This window comes from Coregonus lavaretus (genome assembly GCF_964263955.1).
Source record: "Coregonus lavaretus genome assembly, chromosome: 16".
In the NCBI taxonomy this organism is placed as follows: Eukaryota; Metazoa; Chordata; class Actinopteri; order Salmoniformes; family Salmonidae; genus Coregonus; species Coregonus lavaretus.
In genome coordinates, this window is record NC_140003.1 from 47,478,494 (window position 1) to 47,504,176 (window position 25,683).

The 25,683-nt window shown below is 44.6% G+C and overlaps 1 protein-coding gene across 1 annotated transcript in view; it reads left to right on the forward strand.

The window, feature by feature from the left end:
- Positions 1–25,683, forward strand: part of LOC311143675 (integrin alpha-V-like) — a 75,766-nt gene that overhangs the window by 35,287 nt on the left and 14,796 nt on the right. Inside the window, exons 15-25 of the mRNA XM_084179548.1 lie at positions 1–30; positions 2,415–2,470; positions 6,066–6,220; positions 6,512–6,649; positions 9,327–9,394; positions 9,649–9,796; positions 10,147–10,239; positions 10,440–10,519; positions 15,640–15,720; positions 16,702–16,807; positions 24,152–24,316. The exon at positions 1–30 is cut by the window's left edge and continues 78 nt beyond it. Coding sequence (XP_084035674.1) covers positions 1–30; positions 2,415–2,470; positions 6,066–6,220; positions 6,512–6,649; positions 9,327–9,394; positions 9,649–9,796; positions 10,147–10,239; positions 10,440–10,519; positions 15,640–15,720; positions 16,702–16,807; positions 24,152–24,316 — 1,120 coding nt within the window. The remainder of the gene's footprint in view (positions 31–2,414; positions 2,471–6,065; positions 6,221–6,511; positions 6,650–9,326; positions 9,395–9,648; positions 9,797–10,146; positions 10,240–10,439; positions 10,520–15,639; positions 15,721–16,701; positions 16,808–24,151; positions 24,317–25,683) is intronic.

The window sequence follows — 25,683 nt, forward strand, 5'->3', positions numbered from 1 at the left end:
ACTGCCTGACCATGACACACCAGTGTCCTGGTGAGTGACACAGCGATTTTCACTTTCTAGTTTTCAGAAAATATGGATGTCTGTGTGTGTGTGATGCATGGTCCATATCACGGACGGCATTGAGGAGCCAAAATGTAATGAAAGTGGGTGGAATCTTCATTGACTACAGTGATTGTCCACATAGTATATTAGAAAGCTACCTGAGCAAGCCTTTGTTTTAGAAGAACTATATGTTAATATGGCATGCTCTTGTTCTTCCTTTGTGCTGACTGCATATTTGTAACACGTAAGACCATGCAACATGTTTAGCTAGTATCTACCATGTGGTGCTGTATGCTTGTCTTGAGAACCGTAGAGAACACTATAGCCCGTAGTGAACACTATAGCCCGTAGTGAACACTATAGCCGGTAGTGAACACTATAGCCCGTAGTGAACACTATAGCCCAAGGTGAACACTATAGCCCGTAGTGAACACTATAGCCTGTAGTGAACACTATAGCCCATAGTGATCACTATAGCCCGTAGTGAACACTATAGCCCGTAGTGAACACTATAGCCCAAGGTGAACACTATAGCCCGTAGTGAACACTATAGCCTGTAGTGAACACTATAGCCCATAGTGAACACTATAGCCCGTAGTGAACACTATAGCCCGTAGTGAACACTATAGCCCATAGCGAACACTATAGCCCGTAGAGAACACTATAGCCCGTAGTGAACACTATAGCCCGTAGTGAACACTATAGCCCGTAGTGATCACTATAGCCCGTAGTGAACACTATAGCCCGTAGTGAACACTATAGCCCAAGGTGAACACTATAGCCCGTAGTGAACACTATAGCCCGTAGTGAACACTATAGCCTGTAGTGAACACTATAGCCCATAGTGAACACTATAGCCCGTAGTGAACACTATAGCCCGTAGTGAACACTATAGCCCGTAGTGAACACTATAGCCCGTAGTGAACACTATAGCCCGTAGTGAACACTATAGCCCGTAGTGAACACTATAGCCCGTAGTGAACACTATAGCCCGTAGTGAACACTATAGCCGGTAGTGAACACTATAGCCCGTAGTGAACACTATAGCCGGTAGTGAACACTATAGCCCGTAGTGAACACTATAGCCCGTAGTGAACACTATAGCCCGTAGTGAACACTATAGCCCGTAGAGAACACTATAGCCCGTAGTGAACACTATAGCCCGTAGTGAACACTATAGCCCGTAGAGAACACTATAGCCCGTAGTGAACGCTATAGCCCGTAGAGAACACTATAGCCCGTAGTGAACACTATAGCCCGTAGTGAACACTATAGCCCGTAGTGAACACTATAGCCCGTAGTGAACACTATAGCCCGTAGTGAACACTATAGCCCGTAGTGAACACTATAGCCGGTAGTGAACACTATAGCCCGTAGAGAACACTATAGCCCGTAGTGAACACTATAGCCCGTAGTGAACACTATAGCCCGTAGAGAACACTATAGCCCGTAGTGAACACTATAGCCCGTAGTGAACACTATAGCCCGTAGTGAACACTATAGCCCGTAGTGAACACTATAGCCGGTAGTGAACACTATAGCCCGTAGAGAACACTATAGCCCGTAGTGAACACTATAGCCCGTAGTGAACACTATAGCCCGTAGTGAACACTATAGCCCGTAGTGAACACTATAGCCCGTAGTGAACACTATAGCCCGTAGTGAACACTATAGCCCGTAGTGAACACTATAGCCCGTAGTGAACACTATAGCCCGTATTGAACACTATAGCCCAAGGTGAACACTATAGCCCAAGGTGAACACTATAGCCCGTAGTGAACACTATAGCCCGTAGTGAACGCTATAGCCCGTAGTGAACGCTATAGCCCGTAGTGAACGCTATAGCCCGTAGTGAACGCTATAGCCCGTAGTGAACACTATAGCCCGTAGTGAACACTATAGCCCGTAGTGAACACTATAGCCCGTAGTGAACACTATAGCCGGTAGTGAACACTATAGCCCGAGCCTGTAGTGAACACTATAGCCCGTAGTGAACACTATAGCCCGTAGTGAACGCTATAGCCCGTAGTGAACACTATAGCCCGTAGTGAACACTATAGCCCGTAGTGAACACTATAGCCCGTAGTGAACGCTATAGCCCGTAGTGAACACTATAGCCCGTAGTGAACACTATAGCCCGTAGTGAACACTATAGCCGGTAGTGAACGCTATAGCCCGTAGTGAACACTATAGCCCGTAGTGAACGCTATAGCCCGTAGAGAACACTATAGCCCGTAGTGAACACTATAGCCCGTAGTGAACACTATAGCCCGTAGTGAACGCTATAGTGCTTTAGAGTTGGATCTGATTTGTTTTCAGTTGCGTCCTTTGAGATGCAAGTATATGACCATATTTATTGTGTCTCCCCTCAGTTTCAAAGTGAAGTACTGTGTTAAGGCGAGTGGGAGAGGCGCCCCAGCCTCACTGAGTAAGTATCTGAAAGATATCTACTTCTTTACACTACATTGGATCCCTACGGGGCTCTGCAATGCAACAAACGCTACTCTAGACAAAGTGTTACCCGACAGCGTTTCCCTGTCCACAAGCTGTGCTTACAGAGAACTCTCCTTTACGCTCACAAAACACTGCTACCTGTCTTTCCCTCTATTTCTCTGAAACAGTGTCCCAAAAGGCACCCTATTCCCTACATAGTGCACTACTTTTGACCGAAGCCATATGGACCCAGGTTAAAAGTAGTGCCATTTGGGGGGGGGGGGGGACACACACACAGTGGCAACAGAACCACAGCTCACCTCTATCTCTGTATAGAGACATCCTGTCTGGCTGTACTAAGCCTGTTACCCAGCCTGTTAGAGTATAGCTTCAGGCTAGCCGTCTGAGCTCAGCTCAGTTCCCAGTAGGACAGGCCTGCTGTGTGGTGTAAGGTTTTTAAAGGCCTCCATCTGGTGTTGCATCCGCTACATGGCAACATGCTCTGCCTGTCTGCCTGCCTGTCTGCCTGTCTGCCTGTCTGCCTGCCTGTCTGCCTGCCTGTCTGCCTGTCTGCCTGTCTGCCTGTCTGCCTGTCTGCCTGTCTGCCTGTCTGCCTGCCTGCCTGCCTGTCTGCCTGCCTGTCTGTCTGTCTGCCTGCCTGTCTGTCTGTCTGTCTGTCTGTCTGTCTGCCTGCCTGCCTGCCTGTCTGCCTGCCTGCATGTCTGTCTGTCTGTCTGTCTGTCTGCCTGTCTGCCTGTCTGTCTGTCTGCCTGTCTGTCGTTGTGTGTGTGTGTGTGTGTGTGCGTGCGTGCGTGCGTGCGTGCGTAATGGCTCCCAGACTCTTAGCCGTGTTCATTGGGGCATACCGTATCAAAACGTTTTTGCAACAGAAATGAAAACAAGCATTTCTTATTGGACAAGTTCAGGTAGCCCCTTCCTGTTTTCATTTTTATTTTTTATTTTTTCTCCTAATGAATAGGACCCAGTGCTGCATGGGAGACCACAGACGACGCTCCCAATTAATTATTTCTCTCAGGGCCTTTTCAACTTTACTGCTCATGTCCGCGACTCCCATCTAATGGGTAGTGTTACAGGAAACTAGAAACGTCTTCCTGTTCTAATGGGTAGTGTTACAGGAAACTAGAAACGTCTTCCTGTTCTAATAGCTACTGTTACAGGAAGCTAGAAACGTCTTCCTGTTCTAATGGCTACTGTTACAGGAAGCTAGAAACGTCTTCCTGTTCTAATGGCTACTGTTGCAGGAAACTAGAAACATCTTCCTGTTCTAATAGCTACTGTTACAGGAAACTAGAAACATCTTCCTGTTCTAATGGCTACTGTTACAGGAAGCTAGAAACGTCTTCCTGTTCTAATAGCTACTGTTACAGGAAACTAGAAACGTCTTCCTGTTCTAATAGCTACTGTTACAGGAAGCTAGAAACGTCTTCCTGTTCTAATAGCTACTGTTACAGGAAGCTAGAAACGTCTTCCTGTTCTAATAGCTACTGTTACAGGAAGCTAGAAACGTCTTCCTGTTCTAATGGCTACTGTTACAGGAAGCTAGAAACGTCTTCCTGTTCTAATAGCTACTGTTACAGGAAACTAGAAACGTCTTCCTGTTCTAATAGCTACTGTTACAGGAAACTAGAAACGTCTTCCTGTTCTAATGGCTACTGTTACAGGAAACTAGAAACGTCTTCCTGTTCTAATAGCTACTGTTACAGGAAACTAGAAACGTCTTCCTGTTCTAATGGCTACTGTTACAGGAAACTAGAAACGTCTTCCTGTTCTAATAGCTACTGTTACAGGAAACTAGAAACGTCTTCCTGTTCTAATAGCTACTGTTACAGGAAGCTAGAAACGTCTTCCTGTTCTAATGGCTACTGTTACAGGAAGCTAGAAACGTCTTCCTGTTCTAATGGCTACTGTTACAGGAAACTAGAAACGTCTTCCTGTTCTAATAGCTACTGTTACAGGAAGCTAGAAACGTCTTCCTGTTCTAATGGCTACTGTTACAGGAAACTAGAAACGTCTTCCTGTTCTAATAGCTACTGTTACAGGAAACTAGAAACGTCTTCCTGTTCTAATAGCTACTGTTACAGGAAACTAGAAACGTCTTCCTGTTCTAATAGCTACTGTTACAGGAAACTAGAAACGTCTTCCTGTTCTAATAGCTACTGTTACAGGAAGCTAGAAACGTCTTCCTGTTCTAATAGCTACTGTTACAGGAAACTAGAAACGTCTTCCTGTTCTAATAGCTACTGTTACAGGAAACTAGAAACGTCTTCCTGTTCTAATGGCTACTGTTACAGGAAACTAGAAACGTCTTCCTGTTCTAATGGCTACTGTTACAGGAAACTAGAAACGTCTTCCTGTTCTAATAGCTACTGTTACAGGAAACTAGAAACGTCTTCCTGTTCTAATGGCTACTGTTGCAGGAAACTAGAAACGTCTTCCTGTTCTAATGGCTACTGTTACAGGAAGCTAGAAACGTCTTCCTGTTCTAATGGCTACTGTTACAGGAAACTAGAAACGTCTTCCTGTTCTAATAGCTACTGTTACAGGAAACTAGAAACGTCTTCCTGTTCTAATAGCTACTGTTACAGGAAGCTAGAAACGTCTTCCTGTTCTAATGGCTACTGTTACAGGAAGCTAGAAACGTCTTCCTGTTCTAATGGCTACTGTTACAGGAAACTAGAAACGTCTTCCTGTTCTAATAGCTACTGTTACAGGAAGCTAGAAACGTCTTCCTGTTCTAATGGCTACTGTTACAGGAAACTAGAAACGTCTTCCTGTTCTAATGGCTACTGTTACAGGAAACTAGAAACGTCTTCCTGTTCTAATAGCTACTGTTACAGGAAGCTAGAAACGTCTTCCTGTTCTAATAGCTACTGTTACAGGAAGCTAGAAACGTCTTCCTGTTCTAATGGCTACTGTTACAGGAAGCTAGAAACGTCTTCCTGTTCTAATAGCTACTGTTACAGGAAACTAGAAACGTCTTCCTGTTCTAATGGCTACTGTTACAGGAAACTAGAAACGTCTTCCTGTTCTAATAGCTACTGTTACAGGAAGCTAGAAACGTCTTCCTGTTCTAATAGCTACTGTTACAGGAAGCTAGAAACGTCTTCCTGTTCTAATGGCTACTGTTACAGGAAACTAGAAACGTCTTCCTGTTCTAATAGCTACTGTTACAGGAAGCTAGAAACGTCTTCCTGTTCTAATGGCTACTGTTACAGGAAGCTAGAAACGTCTTCCTGTTCTAATAGCTACTGTTACAGGAAGCTAGAAACGTCTTCCTGTTCTAATAGCTACTGTTACAGGAAACTAGAGGAACAAATAGCTGTGTTTCGTGGTCAAAAAGGAGAGTTTTCGATAAGTAGCCTACAGCTGGTCTACAGTGGAGATGTAAACTCTGTATTTGTGCTATCTGTCCATCTTATCTGGACATGATGTGCATCTTTTGGAAATGAATGATTTACCCTGAAAGCATTGCTCATATCACACTGGTGTCGTTACTGTAAAACTATCTCTCAGTGACTGTTAGCTAGTTTGTCATGGCCTCATTGTCAGTCTGTCTGCGTCCTTGTCAGAGTTCCAGGTTGACCTGGTGTTGGACAGACTCAAACACAAGGGGGCGACAAAGAGAGTTCTGTTCCTCCACAGCAAGACGTCCCGGTACGCCAAGAACATGACGGTCAGCAACGGCCGAGGACCAGCCTGCGAGGAGCAGGAAGCCTTCCTCATAGTGAGTTCTCCAAAGGAAAAGACCATCCCAAACAGACCCCTAGTTCATACGATCTGAGAGTATAGAAATGGTGGAAACAATATGGCCATCTAATCAGTTTTCAGATCTCCACAAGTGTGTAGGGGCTAGGAATTGGTTTGGAATTGGGAGACAGTTTCATCTTCTAACTTTAGGCATTGTCAAGATTCTGTATGCAGTGTGCATGTGTTCATGGATTGTTGTTGCTCTAGCGTTCTATGTGTAGAAGTGGTGCAAACTCCAGTTACTAAACCAGAACTCTCTGCTCTGCAGGATGACTCTGAGTTCCGGGACAAGATCACTCCCATCTCTGTGTTCATGGAGTTCACTCTGGACTACCAGCAGGCTGCAGATAAGACCGGCCTACTGCCTATCCTGGACCAGACTACCCCCACCAACATCTCCAAACAGGTACCTAAACCTCTTTACCTAAGGCTACGTCCCAAGCTTTACCTAAGGCTACGTCCCAAGCTTTACCTAAGGCTACGTCCCAAGCTTTACCTAAGGCTACGTCCCAAGCTTTACCTAAGGCTACGTCCCAAGCTTTACCTAAGGCTACGTCCCAAGCTTAACCTAAGGCTACGTCCCAAACGTTACCTAAGGCTACGTCCCAAACGTGACCTAAGGCTACGTCCCAAACGTTACCTAAGGCTACGCCCCAAACGTTACCTAAGGCTACGTCCCAAACGTTACCTAAGGCTACGTCCCAAACTTTACCTAAGGCTACGTCCCAAACGTTACCTAAGGCTACGCCCCAAACGTTACCTAAGGCTACGTCCCAAACTTTACCTAAGGCTACGTCCCAAACGTTACCTAAGGCTACGTCCCAAACGTTACCTAAGGCTACGTCCCAAACGTTACCTAAGGCTACGTCCCAAACGTGACCTAAGGCTACGCCCCAAACGTTACCTAAGGCTACGTCCCAAATGGCACCTTATGTCCTATATAGTGCACTACTTTTAATCAGATCCTTATGGGTCCTGGTCAAAGGTAGTGCGCCAAATAGAGATAGGGTGCAATTTTGGACGTAGACTTAGGTAACGTTTGGGACGTAGCCTTAGGTAACGTTTGGGATGTAGCCTTAGCTAACGTTTGGGACGTAGCCTTAGGTAAAGTTTGGGACGTAGCCTTAGGTAACATTTGGGACGTAGCCTTAGGTAACGTTTGGGACGTAGCCTTAGGTAACGTTTGGGACGTAGCCTTAGGTAACGTTTGGGACGTAGCCTTAGGTAACGTTTGGGACGTAGCCTTAGGTAACGTTTGGGACGTAGCCTTAGGTAAAGCACCCTGACTGTTGTGATCAGGTATAGAGTAACATGTTGAGTTCAGTGGCGGTTGGTGCCATTCAAGATTAGGGAGGACGATATTTTTTATTTTTATATATATAAGTATGGCCTTATTTCTATTACAGCATATTGGATGACTGTCATTCATATTCCATTCAACCAGCTCAATGTAACATCGATAGGTTTAGGCTACTACATGATACTCAAAATGTTCCTGTACCCATCATGAGGTTGCTACAACCTAGCCTACAAATTAAAGTTTATAATGTAGGTGCTCATGTCGAGAGACAAATTGGAGTAATAGAGGTGACAGACAGTGACACATTCAATACCACCTTGCACACTCTTGCCTTCATCTAGCTGCTCTGGGGTGTAATCATTAGTCCAAACAGGACAAATTCAGGTAGGTCCTTCCCCGTTCTGTTCCGTTTGCTTCCGTTTAAGAAACATTTTGCAACAGAATCGGCAGAATGAATACACCCCTGATCATCCGCACACACAGTTGACTTTCATAGCAGCCACATACAAACAGCGTCATCACTTTCCTCGTTGTGTAATTCCTTGTCACATCTACACGGTCTCCTCCGCTCACCTTTTCCCTTCAGCTGTATGTGACCAGGCACAAACACCTCTAAGTCAAACCTTCATACCATAACCACTAACCTCTCCAAGCCAAACCTTCATACCATAACCGCTAACCTCTCCAAGCCAAACCTTCATACCATAACTGCTAACCTCTCCAAGCCAAACCTTCATACCATAACCACTAACCTCTCCAAGCCAAACCTTCATACCATAACCGCTAACCTCTCCAAGCCAAACCTTCATACCATAACCGCTAACCTCTCCAAGCCAAACCTTCATACCATAACCGCTAACCACTACATCATTATCACCATAGTGACTTTATAGTCAACAAAGTAGAACTAAACCCACAATCAAATCCATGTGTACAATCACGCAGTACAGTGTACAGCAAGCAGTTTAGCAGTTACATGGCTAAAAATTAATAAAACCAAAAGCTTACCTTAATTTGGAAGAGTTCCTGTGTTGGATAGCCTTAACCAGCTAGCTAACATCAATAGCATTCCTCTCTGTTTGAGTCAGGTTGTTGAGTAAGCTAAATTAGCTGCATTAGCTAAGTAAGTGAAAGGTAAACTAAGAAGAAAAAAATATACAACGAAATATAGCTCTCTCTCTGCTGCTTCTCCTTAATTTTGGTAGAAATTAATTTTTCAACTGTTCAACTGTTGTCTTTATCTCTCTTTGAGTCAACTACTCATCACATTTTATGCACTGCAGTGCTAGCTAGCTGTAGCTTATGCTTTCAGTACTAGATTAATTATCTGATCCTTTGATTGGGTGGACAACGTCAGTTCATGCTGCTAGAGCTCTGATAGGTTAGTGGAAGGCCTCCGGAAGTTGTCATAAAAGTCTATGGAATGGGGTGAGAACCATGAGCCTCCTAGGTTTTGTATTGAAGTCAATGTACCAAGAGGAGGACGGAAACTAGCTGTCCTCCGGCTACACCATGGTGCTACCCTACAGAGTGCTGTTGAGGCTACTGTAGACCTTCATTGTAAAACAGTGTGTTTTAATCAGTTATTTGGTGACGTTAATATATTTAGTATAGTTTTATCTAAAAATGAAAACTTTTTTAATGTTTCACTATTTTTAATGAAATTCACTGAGTAGGATGGACCTCCCCTTCCTCCTCTGAGGAGCCTCCACTGGTTGAGTGGTGAGGGATGGGTTAAGTTTGTTGGGTAAACAAACTGTCTACTTGTGGCAATGTTTTTCAGGCCCATATCCTACTGGACTGTGGAGATGACAACATCTGCAAGCCAGACCTCCAGCTGTCTGTAGTGAGGTGAGTTCTCCTCCTTCAGTATCTCATGTAACCTAACATAGCTAGCCGAGCTGTACTGGCCCGTTTACACATCCACCATAGTTGTTGGAACCGAACTGGAAAGTACAATGAGAAGAGAACATATCCGAGCCCGAACAGCGTGGTTCTGGTTGGCCTGAAAGTGTGGATCCGGCATCAGTGAGATTGTTTTCCCACAGTGACATTGTTTTAGCCGAGTCTAGATCTTTTCCATTAATTGTCTTTCTACCACGTAGTGACCAGAAGGAGATCTACATAGGAGATGATAACCCCTTGACCCTGGAGGTGACAGCGGAGAACAGAGGAGAGGGGGCGTACGAGGCAGAGCTACATGTCTTCCTTCCTCCTCAGGCCGACTTCACTGGAGTCGTACGCAACAGTGAGGTAAAAACGCCCCTCATGAAGTGTAATGGTAATAGATGGGTAGGTGGTACACAACAGTGAGGCGTAAACTCCCCTCATGAAGTGTAATGGTAATGATACATGTCTACATTGTGTTCCTCCTCTGTATTCCCCCAGGTGGGTGCTGGACAGGAATGGTGGCTAAGTTACTCATTTGATTGACATAGACATTATCCACTAAAATTGGTTCTCTGAAGGAATCCTGGTGGGGAAAATACTAATGAGACATGTTTGTTTGTCCAAAACAATACAACGGTGATGTTATGATGATGGAACAGATGCATTGCACCAGTCAACCTTTTAGAAAACACAAATGTATTTGTCCCTTCCAGACACTGTCTAGACTGTCCTGTGCCTATAAGACCGAGAACCAGACCAGGGTGGTGGTGTGTGACCTGGGGAACCCCATGAAAGGAGGAACTAAGGTGAGCGGACGGAGAGCGAAGATGGTGACAGTCCCGTTGACCTGAATAGAGATGCCTGTTCCAGGGAGTCTATTTCCATGACGGTGTTGAGACACCTAGACGTCACCAGGTCCTGGTGGAGTGTACTTGGGTGAATAAAGGTGACTCTGATCAGAGTGACTCACAGTGATCCTGATGTTGTGGTGTGATGTCGTCTTCAGGTGCTGGCCGGTCTGCGCTTCAGCGTTCACCAGCTCTCAGAGCAGGACACGTCTGTCAAGTTTGACCTGCAGATACAGAGGTAATCGGGGCCGTAGCTACATATGAGAAACTCGGTTTTTAAAAAATGTTTTAGGAACTCAGTCGGTGTCTCAACTTACTGTTTGAGAGTTAGAATAGTAGAATACACAAGGTGCAATTTGTAAACTTGCTCTGTCGCAGCCGGCCGCGACCGGGAGACTCATGGGGCGGCGCACAATTGGCCCAGCGTCATCCAGGGTAGGGGAGGGAATGGCCGGCAGGGATGTAGCTCAGTTGATAGAGCATGGCGTTTGCAACGCCAGGGTTGTGGGTTCGATTCCCACGGGGGGCCAGTATAAAAAAAATATGTATTCACTAACTGTAAGTCGCTCTGGATAAGAGCGTCTGCTAAATGTAAAATGTAAACTTGGTTATGCATCAGGGGTTTTCCTCTTGGTTATGCATCAGGGGTTTTCCTCTTGGTTATGCGTCAGGGGTTTTCCTCTTGGTTATGCATCACTCTCTAACCAGCTTTCCATCCTACCTTTTCATGCCAGTAAAGTACATGTCGGATAAAAAATGGCAGGCCTGATGGAAACAAAAATTTTCTGTAAACTTTTCAAAATGTCGAGAAACAAAATTCACTATACAAGGTGGGATCTTTTTGTGTCAGTAAAATTAATTACGCCATTAATGTCGGTGGAAACGCTTTTATGCGCACATATTGATATAATAAAGATCGTATCAAAGGAAACTTAGAGTCATGCGATGATATGGCGTGTGGTCCTCCCACTACGACTTGGGAAAGCGTGCAGTTTATTAGACTACAGATTAAATAAGTAATGATGAACTGAAAGTGCACGGTGATGAGCTGGACGCTCCTTTCCAATAAATATCGAGGGTCTTATTCTGGTGACATGATAATTGATGCTTGGCTGCTGTTTGACAAAATAATCTTGCTCTTTTGTAAATAATAACCTCATCATGTAGGTAATACGTGCCTCCTTTTAGAGAGAGAGCGAGAGAGAAGCCCTTAGAGAGAGAGAAGCCCTTTTAGAGAGAGCGAGAAGCCCTTTTAGAGAGAGCAAGAAGCCATTTTAGAGAGAGCAAGAAGCCATTTTAGAGAGAGAGAGAAGCCATTTTAGAGAGAGCGAGAAGCCATTTTAGAGAGAGCGAGAGAAGCCCTTTTAGAGAGAGCGAGAGAAGCCCTTTTAGAGAGAGCGAGAGAAGCCCTTTTAGAGAGAGCGAGAGAAGCCCTTTTAGAGAGAGCGAGAGAAGCCCCTTTAGAGAGAGCGAGAGAAGCCCTTTTAGAGAGAGAGAGAGAGAAGCCCTTTTAGAGAGGGAGAATTCACTAAATGGGACAAACACCATATTGAGACCATATAAATATCCTCTGTGTACAACATAAAACACCAAATAATGCATGCAGAGCAGAATTAGGGCGATACCCACTAATTATCAAAATCCAGAAAAGAGTCGTTAAATTCTACAACCACCTAAAAGGAAGCTATTCCCAAACCTTCCATAACAAAGCCATCACCTACAGAGATATGAACCTGGAGAAGAGTCCCCTAAGCAAGCTGGTCCTGGGGCTCTGTTCACAAACACAAACAGACCCCACAGAGCCCCAGGACAACAACAACAACACAATTAGACCCAACCAAATCATGAGAAAACAAAAAGAGAATGACTTGACACATTGGAAAGAACTAACAAAAAAATAGAGCAAACTAGAATGCTATTTGGCCCTAAACAGAGAGTACACAGTGGCAGAATACCTGACCACTGTGACTGACCCAAACTTAAGGAGAGCTTTGACTATGTACAGACTCAGTGAGCATAGCCTTGCTATTGAGAAAGGCCGCCGTAGGCAGACCTGGCTCTCAAGAGAAGACAGGCTATGTGCACACTGCCCACAAAATGAGGTGGAAACTGAGCTGCACTTCCTAACCTCCTGCCAAATGTATGACCATATTAGAGACACATATTTCCCTCAGATTACAGAGATCCACAAAGAATTCGAAAACAAATCCAATTTTGATAAACTCCCATATCTACTGGGTGAAATACCACAGTGTGCCATCACAGCAGCAAGATGTGTGACCTGCTGCCACAAGAAAAGGGCAACCAGTGAAGAACAAACACCATTGTAAATAAAACCCATATTTATGTTTATTTATTTTCCCATTTGTACTTTAACTATTTGCACATGATTACAACACTGTATATAGACATAATATGACATTTGAAATGTCTTTATTCCTTTGGAACTTCTGAGTGTAATGTTTCCTGTTAATATTTATTGTTTATTTCACTTTTGTTTATTATCTATTCCACTTGCTTTGGCAATGTTAACACACAGTACCAGTCAAAAGTTTGGACACACCTACTCATTCAAGGGTTTTCTTTATTTTTACTATTTTCTACATTGTAGAATAATAGTGAAGACATCAAAACTATGAAATAACACATATGGAATCATGTAGTAACCAAAAAAGTGTTAAACAAATCAAAATATATGTAATATTTGAGATTCTTCAAAGTAGCCACCCTTTCCCTTGATGACAGCTTTGCACACTTTTGGCATTCTCTCAACCAGCTTCATGAGGTAGTCACCTAGAATGCATTTCAATTAACAGGTGTGCCTTTTAATTTGTGGAATTTCTTTCCTTCTTAATGCGTTTGAGCCAATCAGTTGTATTGTGACAAGGTAGGGGTGATATGCAGAAGATAGCCCTATTTGGTAAATGACCAAGTCCATATTATGGCAAGAACAGCTCAAATAAGCAAAGAGAAACAACAGTCCATCATTACTTTAAGACATGAAGGTCAGTCAATCCGGAAAATGTTAAGAACTTTCAAAGTTTCTTCAAGTGCAGTCGCAAAAACCATCAAGCGCTATGATGAACCTGGCTCTCATGAGGACTGCCACAGGAATGGAAGACCAAGAGTTACCTCTGCTGCAGAGGATAAGTTCTTTAGAGTTAACTGCACCTCAGATTGCAGCCCAAATAAATGGTTCACAGAGTTCAAGTAACAGACACATCTCAACATCGACTGTTCAGAGGAGACTGCTTGAATCAGGCCTTCATGGTCGAATTGCTGCAAAGAAACCAATAAGAAGAAGAGACTTGCTTGGGCCAAGAAACACGAGCAATGGACATCTGTCCTTTGGTCTGATGAGTCCAAATTTGAGATTTTTGGTTCCAACCGCCGTGTCTTTGTGAGACGCAGAGTAGGTGAACGGATGATCTCCGCATGTGTGGTTCCCACCGTGAAGCATGGAAGAGGAGGTGTGATGGTATGGGGGTGCTTTGCTGGTGACACTGTCTGTGATTTAATAATAATAATAATAATAATATGCCATTTAGCAGATGCTTTTATCCAAAGCGACTTACAGTCATGCGTGCATACATTTTTGTGTATGGGTGGTCCCGGGGATCGAACCCACTACCTTGGCGTTACAAGCGCCGTGCTCTACCAGCTGAGCTACAGAGGACCACATTAATTTAGAATTCAAGGCACACTTAACCAGCATGGCTACCACAGCATTCTGCAGTGATACGCCATCCCATCTGGTTTGCGCTTAGTGGGACTACCATTTGTTTTTCAACAGGACAATGACCCAACACACCTCCAGGCTGTGTAAGGGCTATTTGACCAAGAAGGAGAGTGATGGAGTGCTGCATCAGATGACCTGGCCTCCACAATCACCCGACCTCAACCCAATTGAGATTGTTTGGGATGAGTAGGACCGCAGAGTGAAGGAAAAGCAGCCAACAAGTGCTCAGCATATGTGGGAACACCTTCAAGACTTTTGGAAAAGTATTCCAGGTGAAGCTGGTTGAGAGAATGCCAAGAGTGTGCAAAGCTGTCATCAAGGCAAAGGGTGGCTACTTTGAAGAATCTCAAATGAAATATATTTTGATATTATTTAACACTTTATTTGGTTACTACATGATTCCATATGTGTTATTTCATAGTTTTGATGTCTTCACTATTATTCTACAATGTAGAAAATAGTACAAATAAAGAAAAACCCTTGAATGAGTAGGTGTGTCCAAATTTCCCATGGAGGGAGAGAGGGGGGAGGGAGGGGGAGAGAGAGGGAGGGGATGGGGGAGAGAGAGAGAGGGAGGGAGGGAGGGAGAGGGCGGGAGGGAGAGAGAGGGAGGGGATGGGGGAGGGAGAGAGAGGGAGGGGATGGGGGAGAGAGAGAGGGAGGGGGGGAGAGAGAGAGGGCGGGAGGGAGAGAGAGAGGGAGGGGATGGGGAGAGAGAGGGGAGAGGGAGGGAATGGGGGAGAGAGGGAGGGAGAGAGAGAGAGAGAGAGAGGGAGGGAGGGAGAGAGAGAGAGGGAGGGAGGGAGAGAGAGGGAGGGGATTGGGGAGAGAGGGGGAGAGAGGGAGGGGATGGTGGAGAGAGAGGGAGGGGATGGTGGAGAGAGAGGGAGGGGATGGGGGAGGGAGAGGGAGGGGATGGGGTAGGGAGAGAGAGAGGGGGAGAGAGGGAGGGGAGGGGGAGAGAGGGATGGGGGAGAGAGGGAGAGAGAGAGAGAGGGAGGGAGGGAGGGAGAGAGAGAGAGAGGGAGGGAGGGAGGGAGAGAGAGAGGGAGGGGATGGGGGAGAGAGAGGGAGGGGATGGGGGAGGGAGGGGGAGAGAGGGAGGGGATGGGAGAGAGGGAGGGAGGGAGGGAGAGGTTAGGGAGGGAGCGAGACTCTGTTCAAAAGTAGTGCACTATAAATGGTCTGGTACCATTTGAGACGTAACCTAAGACATGTATTTCTGTTCTCCCTGCTTAGATTCAGAGTGGCATTTAAATGACAGAGTAGGTATCCTGTTGTTATGACGGTAATCCATTGGTCTCCTAACACCCTGTTTACTCTGCCAGTCCCCCAGCTCACACAGAGCCCTCTTTACACACTCATTCTGCTGACCAAAGGCATTGTTGAATTGTTTAGAATAGTTTAGTTAAAACCAATGAGTCTTGTGGTGGAATTGTCTGGAGGATTTTTGAGGCTTTGTCACCAGTTACAATTCTGGATGAAGTTACAATGTGATGCAATGGCGCCACCTTGTGGACATGTGCGTTATGGCATCAACCTGTACTGTGCGCAGTAGTCATCTGACGTTTTATCTTCATGTTTTTCTAATATAATAAGAATATAATATTGTCTTTCAGTTCCAACCAGTTCAACAACACCAGCAGTCTGGTCTCCAGCATCACAAAGCTGGCTGTCCTCGCCAAGGTGGATATCAGAGGGTATGCGTCTTCTCACTCATTTGAATACCTTAATAATACCATAATACCTTATTTACTCATTTGAATACCTTAATAATACCATAATCCCTTATTTACTCATTTGAATACCTTAATAATACCATAATCCCTTATTTACTGAATATCATAAAGTGCTGAGTACATTTTAAATGATTCTGATGATATTAATCCATAAGATCTCTTCAGATGATAGTATGATTGTGTACATAACATAACAGCAATGCAGACTGCAGTACTTAGCAGTTAATTAGGCTAGATGTCTGCCTGCTCAAATCCTAGGAGGGACGTTCAGCTGTTTGTTTTGCCTCAGAGCGAAGAGTTTAGCACCGGAGAGTTTAGCCTGGTTTGCTTCTGTAAACAGACAGACTGGGGAATGAATGAGGCATAAATATTGAGCCACGACACGTGTGCATCCTTGATAAATGCCTGCTTTGCAGAGACAGTACTCATGTCTTAGTAACTCTACCAGTTCTTAGGACAGTCCTGTTGGGAATGTCTTTTTCTATATCCTGAATTGTACAATGTGACTGGATGTTAACTGTGAAAAACGTCAATAAATAAAATGGTAGAAACCACCACAACAATATGTTGGATCTCTAACCCCTCCTCTCTCTCTCTCTCTCTCTCTCTCTCTCTCTCTCTCTCTCTTCCCATTTATCTCCCTCTCTCTCTCTCTCTTCCCATTTCTCTCCCTCTCTCTTCCCATTTCTCTCTCTCTCTTCCCATTTCTCTCCCTCTCTCTTCCCATTTCTCTCTCTCTCTCTCTCTCTCTCTCTTCCCATTTCTCTCTCTCTTCCCATTTCTCTCTCTCTCTCTCTCTCTTCCCATTTCTCTCTCTCTCTCTCTCTCTCTCTCCCCATTTCTCTCTCTCTCTCTCTCTCTCTCTTCCCATTTCTCTCTCTCTCTCTCTCTCCCTCTTCCCATTTCTCTCTCTCTCTCCCTGTCTTCTCCTCTCTGCTGTAGGGTGTCCGCCCCAGACCAGATCTTCCTGCCCGTCGCTAACTGGCAGCCTAAAGAAAACCCTGTGGTAGGAGATGACATCGGCCCACAGATACTGCACGTCTATGAGGTCAGTGCTGTTCTGCTTGATCATATGACCCTGTGGCTGCATCTGAAGTAGCACCCCCCTGTGGCTGCATCTGAAGTAGCACCCTGTTCCCTATATAGAGCACTACTTATAACCAGGCTGGTCAAAAGCAGTGCACTTCGTAGGGTGTCATTTCAGAGGCACCCTGTGTCATGACTTTACACCTTTACACACCCACTATGACTTTACACACCCACTATGACTTTACACACCCACTATGACTTTACACACCCACTATGACTTTATACACCCACTATGACTTTACACACCCACTATGACTTTACACACCCACTATGTAATCTGTCATCTTTAGATGCATAAAAACTAACATTTTTATGACTGTTTACTATATAAACTAACATACTTGTTTTATGACTGTCTGTGTTTACTATAGTGGTTTTTAATCTGTGATATGTCTCGCCAATTGTTAAATTGTGGAGTGACAATAGTTTTTTTTTTATTTGTTATAATATAATAATTAAACAGTGATGTCAGGCAAGCAGACATACCAATAGAAGAAATCCATCGTTTTTTTTATAAGCGTTAATCAAATACCACCAACGACTGTTTCCTTGTTGAGATTCAATCGGCACGTGCGCATTTGCGCTGAGTTGCCATCTTAGGGCAACAGCAATGAGCAAACAGTCGGTGGTTGAATTTGATTTTATTGAGAGAAAAAAAAGTATGGATTTCAGAAAACCAAGAAACGCACGCAGCTACAGAGGTCAAACGTAGGTACAAGGTGGGCGTTTTTTATCATTTAAATGTTTTTGAAGTATTGACCTTAGGCGAATTGATGTAGTGGGAGCTAGATTCCACAAAGCCTGGTCTCTGCTCCACTCCGTTGGCGACGTTCAGCAGAAACTTCCTTCACCGTGGAGTGGAGTTTAGTCCGCTAGTTTTGATGCAGAGAATACGTTCTCCCAGATGCCTTTCCGGCTGAGTTGCTGGATAGAGCCAGCTAGTTCTCTCTCCCCTAGATGTTTGTTACAGCTAGGGGTCTGCTGTTATTTAATATATATTGTTTATTTGTTAATAATAATAATAATAGGGTTTTTAGCTAAGGAGGGGGGGGGGTGATTTCTTCACCCCAGAAAACAGAAGTGTCTTGTGTCCGTACAGGTTTATCAATAGCTCTCTAAGCAGCTTTTGGATGTTGGGTCGAGCCATATTCTCCATGATCTCAGCTGAAAAGAGCGGTAGTACGACTTGAAGTTAGGAAGAGACAGTTTGGTCCGCTGCAGAGTAGTGTACCATATTATATTATCTTCTTACCCTTTCAATTATGGACATGCTGTATCCAGATCTTTAAAACAGTTAATGGGAGGGGGCAGAGGATGTGCAGAAACATTACAATATGCACTTGGTAGAATGTTCATCTTGATTACAGACACTCTGCCCTGTAGGGTCATGTGAAGACGGGCCCATGGAACTAGATCCTACATCATTTGGTCCAGTGTACCAGAACTAGATCCTACATCATTTGGTCCAGTGTACCAGAACTAGATCCTACATCATTTGGTCCAGTGTACCAGAACTAGATCCTACATCATTTGGTCCAGTACGCCAGAACTAGATCCTACATCATTTGGTCCAGTGTACCAGAACTAGATCCTACATCATTTGGTCCAGTACGCCAGAACTAGATCCTACATCATTTGGTCCAGTGTACCAGAACTAGATCCTACATCATTTGGTCCAGTACGCCAGAACTAGATCCTACATCATTTGGTCCAGTGTACCAGAACTAGATCCTACATCATTTGGTCCAGTACGCCAGAACTAGATCCTACATCATTTGGTCCAGTGTACCAGAACTAGATCCTACATCATTTGGTCCAGTGTGCCAGAACTAGATCCTACATCATTTGGTCCAGTACGCCAGAACTAGATCCTACATCATTTGGTCCAGTACGCCAGAACTAGATCCTACATCATTTGGTCCAGTGTGCCAGAACTAGATCCTACATCATTTGGTCCAGTACGCCAGAACTAGATCCTACATCATTTGGTCCAGTGTGCCAGAACTAGATCCTACATCATTTGGTCCAGTGTACCAGAACTAGATCCTACATCATTTGGTCCAGTGTACCAGAACTAGATCCTACATCATTTGGTCCAGTACGCCAGAACTAGATCCTACATCATTTGGTCCAGTGTGCCAGAACTAGATCCTACATCATTTGGTCCAGTGTACCAGAACTAGATCCTACATCATTTGGTTCAGTGTACCAGAACTAGATCCTACATCATTTGGTCCAGTACGCCAGAACTAGATCCTACATCATTTGGTCCAGTGTGCCAGAACTAGATCCTACATCATTTGGTCCAGTGTACCAGAACTAGATCCTGCATCATTTGGTCCAGTGTACCAGAACTAGATCCTACATCATTTGGTCCAGTGTGCCAGAACTAGATCCTACATCATTTGGTCCAGTGTGCCAGAACTATATCCTACATCATTTGGTCCAGTGTACCAGAACTAGATCCTACATCATTTGGTCCAGTACGCCAGAACTAGATCCTACATCATTTGGTCCAGTGTACCAGAACTAGATCCTACATCATTTGGTCCAGTACGCCAGAACTAGATTCTACATCATTTGGTCCAGTGTACCAGAACTAGATCCTACATCATTTGGTCCAGTGTGCCAGAACTAGATCCTACATCATTTGGTCCAGTACGCCAGAACTAGATCCTACATCATTTGGTCCAGTACGCCAGAACTAGATCCTACATCATTTGGTCCAGTGTGCCAGAACTAGATCCTACATCATTTGGTCCAGTACGCCAGAACTAGATCCTACATCATTTGGTCCAGTGTGCCAGAACTAGATCCTACATCATTTGGTCCAGTGTACCAGAACTAGATCCTACATCATTTGGTCCAGTGTACCAGAACTAGATCCTACATCATTTGGTCCAGTACGCCAGAACTAGATCCTACATCATTTGGTCCAGTGTGCCAGAACTAGATCCTACATAATTTGGTCCAGTGTACCAGAACTAGATCCTACATCATTTGGTTCAGTGTACCAGAACTAGATCCTACATCATTTGGTCCAGTACGCCAGAACTAGATCCTACATCATTTGGTCCAGTGTGCCAGAACTAGATCCTACATCATTTGGTCCAGTGTACCAGAACTAGATCCTACATCATTTGGTCCAGTGTACCAGAACTAGATCCTACATCATTTGGTCCAGTGTGCCAGAACTAGATCCTACATCATTTGGTCCAGTGTACCAGAACTAGATCCTACATCATTTGGTCCAGTACGCCAGAACTAGATCCTACATCATTTGGTCCAGTACGCCAGAACTAGATCCTACATCATTTGGTCCAGTACGCCAGTATAATAGGTGAGAAGAGCAGTACAACATATTCTGAGGCCCAGATACAGTATGTGAATCCAGAGGACTGAAACTGGACAGGGAGTGTGGGGGGTAATTGTGCCAGCTTAGCGATATCATTTAAAGGCATTACAACTGATGTTGTCCAATTAATGTTGTAACCAGAGAGGGTGCTGTAATCATCAGACTTTCATGGCACTGGGTAGATATTTAATTGGAAACGTCCGAAATGTACAACAGAATGTCGTCAGCGTAGAGGGAGATGTGGTGAGTAGTTCCATTGATAGAGATTGGCGATACAGCGCCTTCAGAAAGTATTCAGACCCCTTGACTTTTTCCAAAATTTTGTTAGGTTACAGCCTTCTTCTAAAATGGATTACATTGTTTTTCCCCCCTCATCAATCTACACACAATACCCCATAATGACAAAGCAAAAACAGGTTTTTAGACATTCTTGCACATTTATTAAAAATAAAAAACGGATCACATTTACATAAGTATTCAGACCCGTTACTCAGTACTTAGTTGAAGCACCTTTGACAGCAATTACAGCCTCGAGTCTTCTTGGGTATGATGTACAAGCTTGGCACACCTGTATTTGGGGAGTTTCTCCCATTCCTCTCTGCATATTCTCTCAAGCTCTGTCTAGTTGGATGGGGAGCATCACCCCACAGTTATTTTCAGGTCTCTCCAGAGATGTTCGATTGGGTTCAAGTCCGGGCTCTGGCCTGGCCACTCAAGGACATTCAGAGACTTGTCCCGAAGCCACTCCTGCGTTGTCTTGGCTGTGTGCTTAGGGTCGTTGTCCTGTTGGAAGGTGAACCTTTGCCCCAGTCTGAGGTCCTGAGCACTCTGAAGCAGGTTTTCATCAAGGATCTCTTGTACTTTGCTCCGTTCACCTTTGCCTCGATCCTGACTTGTCTCCCAGTCCCTGCCGCTGAAAAACATCCCCACAGCATGATGCTGCCACCACCATGCTTCACCATAGGGATGGTGCCAGGTTTCCTCCAGACGTGATGCTTGGCATTCAGGCCAAATATTTAAATCTTGGTTTCATCAGACCAGCTAATCTTGTTTCTGAGAGTCTTTAGGTGCCTTTTGGCAAACTCCAAGCGGGCTGTCATGTGCCTTTTACTGAGGAGTGGCTTCCGTCTGGCCACTCTACCATAAAGGCCTGATTGGTGGAGTACTGCAGAGATGATTGTCCTTGTGGAAGGTTCTCCCATCTCCACAGAGGAACTCTAGAGCTCTGTCAGAGTGACCATCGGGTTCTTGGTCACCTCCCTGACCAAGGCCCTTGTCCCCCGATTGCTCAGATTGGCCGGGCGGCCAGCTCTAGGAAGAGTCTTGGTGGTTCCAAACTTCTTCCATTTAAGAATGATGGAGGCCACTGTGTTCTTGGGGAACTGCAATGCCGCAGACATTTTTTGGTACCCTTCCCCAGACCTGTGCCCCGGACAATTCCTTCGACCTCATTTCTTAGTTTTTGCTCTGACATGCACTGTCAACTGTGGGACCTTATATAGACAGGTGTGTGCCTTTCCAAATCATGTCCAATCAATTGAATTTACCACAGGTGGACTCCAATTGAGTTGTAGAAACATTTTAAGGATGATCAATGGAAACAGGATGCACCTGAGCTCAGGATATACCTGAGCTAGCCATTAAACCCCTACAACTCATCCAGAATGCCGCAGCCCGTCTGGTGTTCAACCTTCCCAAGTTCTCTCACGTCACCCCGCTCCTCCGCACACTCCACTGGCTTCCAGTTGAAGCTCGCATCTGTTACAAGACCATGGTGCTTGCCTATGGAGCTGTGAGGGGATCGGCACCTCTGTACCTTCAGGTTCTGATCAGTCCCTACACCCAAACGAGGGCATTGCGTTCATCCACCTCTGGCCTGCTGGCTCCCCTTCCTCTGCGGAAGCATAGTTCCCGCTCAGCCCAGTCAAAACTGTTCGCTGCTCTGGCACCCCAATGGTGGAACAAGCTCCCTCACGACGCCAGGACAGCGGAGTCACTCACCACCTTCCGGAGACATTTGAAACCCCACCTCTTTAAGGAATACCTGGGATAGGATAAAGTAATCCTTCTACCCCCCCCCCCCCCCCCCTAAAAAAAAAAAAACATCTTGTAAAGTGGTTATCCCACTGGCTATAGGGTGAATGCACCAATTTGTAAGTCGCTCTGGATAAGAGCGTCTGCTAAATGACGTAAATGTAATTTAGAGTCTCATAGCAAAGCGTTTTAATACATATGTAAATAAGGTATTTCTGTTATTATGTTTTTAATACATTTGCAAAAATTTCTAACAACCTGTTTTCGCTTTGTCATTATGGGGTATTGGGTCATTATGGGGTATTGGGTCATTATGGGGTATTGTGTGTAGATTGCTGAGGATTTTTATTTATTTAATACATATTTGAATAAGGCTGTAACGTAACAATTATGTGGAAAAAGTCAAGGGTTCTGAATACTTTCCGAATGCACAGTATATAGAATGTAATAGAATGTCCTGTCTATATGGAGAACTGTGGGGTAATAGAATGTCCTGTCTTTATGGAGAACTGTGGGGTAATAGAATGTCCTGTCTATATGGAGAACTGTGGGCTAATAGAATGTCCTGTCTATATGGAGAACTGTGGGCTAATAGAATGTCCTGTCTATATGGAGAACTGTTGGGTAATAGAATGTCCTGTCTATATGGAGAACTGTGGGCTAATAGAATGTCCTGTCTATATGGAGAACTGTGGGCTAATAGAATGTCCTGTCTATATGGAGAACTGTGGGCTAATAGAATGTCCTGTCTATATGGAGAACTGTGGGCTAATAGAATGTCCTGTCTATATGGAGAACTGTGGGCTAATAGAATGTCCTGTCTATATGGAGAACTGTGGGCTAATAGAATGACCTGTCTATATGGAGAACTGTGGGCTAATAGAATGTCCTGTCTATATGGAGAACTGTGGGCTAATAGAATGTCCTGTCTATATGGAGAACTGTGGGCTAATAGAATGTCCTGTCTATATGGAGAACTGTGGGCTAATAGAATGTCCTGTCTATATGGAGAACTGTGGGCTAATATAATGTCCTGTCTATATGGAGAACTGTGGGCTAATAGAATGTCCTGTCTATATGGAGAACTGTGGGCTAATAGAATGACCTGTCAATATGGAGAACTGTGGGCTAACAGAATGTCCTGTCTATATGGAGAACTGTGGGGTAATAGAATGTCCTGTCTATATGGAGAACTGTGGGCTAATAGAATGACCTGTCAATATGGAGAACTGTGGGCTAATAGAATGTCCTGTCTATATGGAGAACTGTGGGCTAATAGAATGACCTGTCAATATGGAGAACTGTGGGCTAACAGAATGTCCTGTCTATATGGAGAACTGTGGGCTAATAGAATGTCCTGTCTGTATGGAGAACTGTGGGCTAATAGAATGTCCTGTCTATATGGAGAACTGTGGGCTAATAGAATGTCCTGTCTGTATGGAGAACGGTAGGGTAATAGAATGTCCTGTCTATATGGAGAACTGTGGGCTAATAGAATGTCCTGTCTATATGGAGAACTGTGGAGTAATAGAATGTCCTGTCTATATGGAGAACGGTAGGGTAATAGAATGTCCTGTCTATATGGAGAACTGTGGGCTAATAGAATGTCCTGTCTATATGGAGAACTGTGGGGTAATAGAATGTCCTGTCTATATGGAGAACGGTAGGGTAATAGAATGTCCTGTCTATATGGAGAACGGTAGGGTAATAGAATGTCCTGTCTGTATCTAAGCAGCTGGGTCTGAGTATAAGGTGCGTATCCAAATCCATAGTGTTCCAATACAGCCCATAAAATATGGAGTGACACTTCAATAAACTATTCTAAACTCTAAACTAGCTGAACAGCTCTCATACTAATAATCATCATGAGGTTGTTTTGTTTATAACTAAAAACGGTCTTGTTTCTGTTTCCAGTTGCGTAACAGAGGCCCCAGCACATTCAGCAAGGCCATGCTGGACGTAGAGTGGCCCTACAGGTTCACCAACGGCTCTCTGCTCTACATCACCAAGCTGGAGGTGGACGGGGACGGAGGAATGAACTGCAGTACGGACATGGAGATCAACCCGCTCAATGTCTCAGTACGTCGTAGTGTCCCCTCTACCTCTCTCTCTCTTATTCAGCCCAGACACTTTTCCTGCGTGTCAATCTGTCCTTTCTTGCACTTGTTCCCTTCCCTTCATGGATTTGAAAGGAGTGGTATTATGAAACTCCCTCTAGTCTAGCCCATGAAAGGACTGGTATAGGAAACTCCCTCTAGTCTAGCCCATGAAAGGACTGGTATAGGAAACTCCCTCTAGTCTAGCCCATGAAAGGACTGGTATAGGAAACTCCCTCTAGTCTAGCCCATGAAAGGACTGGTATAGGAAACTCTCTCTAGTCTAGCCCATGAAAGGAGTGGTATTATGAAACTCTCTCTAGTCTAGCCCATGAAAGGACTGGTATTATGAAACTCCCTCTAGTCTAGCCCATGAAAGGACTGGTATATGAAACTCCCTCTAGTCTAGCCCATGAAAGGACTGGTATAGGAAACTCCCTCTAGTCTAGCCCATGAAAGGACTGGTATTATGAAACTCCCTCTAGTCTAGCCCATGAAAGGACTGGTATAGGAAACTCTCTCTAGTCTAGCCCATGAAAGGACTGGTATAGGAAACTCTCTCTAGTCTAGCCCATGAAAGGACTGGTATAGGAAACTCCCTATAGTCTAGCCCATGAAAGGACTGGTATAGGAAACTCCCTCTAGTCTAGCCCATGAAAGGACTGGTATAGGAAACTCCCTCTAGTCTAGCCCATGAAAGGACTGGTATAGGAAACTCCCTCTAGTCTAGCCCATGAAAGGACTGGTATAGGAAACTCCCTCTAGTCTAGCCCATGAAAGGACTGGTATAGGAAACTCCCTCTAGTCTAGCCCATGAAAGGACTGGTATAGGAAACTCCCTCTAGTCTAGCCCATGAAAGGAGTGGTATTATGAAACTCTCTCTAGTCTAGCCCATGAAAGGACTGGTATTATGAAACTCCCTCTAGTCTAGCCCATGAAAGGACTGGTATATGAAACTCCCTCTAGTCTAGCCCATGAAAGGACTGGTATAGGAAACTCCCTCTAGTCTAGCCCATGAAAGGACTGGTATAGGAAACTCCCTCTAGTCTAGCCCATGAAAGGACTGGTATAGGAAACTCTCTCTAGTCTAGCCCATGAAAGGACTGGTATAGGAAACTCCCTCTAGTCTAGCCCATGAAAGGACTGGTATTATGAAACTCCCTCTAGTCTAGCCCATGAAAGGACTGGTATAGGAAACTCCCTCTAGTCTAGCCCATGAAAGGAGTGGTATTATGAAACTCTCTCTAGTCTAGCCCATGAAAGGACTGGTATTATGAAACTCCCTCTAGTCTAGCCCATGAAAGGACTGGTATAGGAAACTCCCTCTAGTCTAGCCCATGAAAGGACTG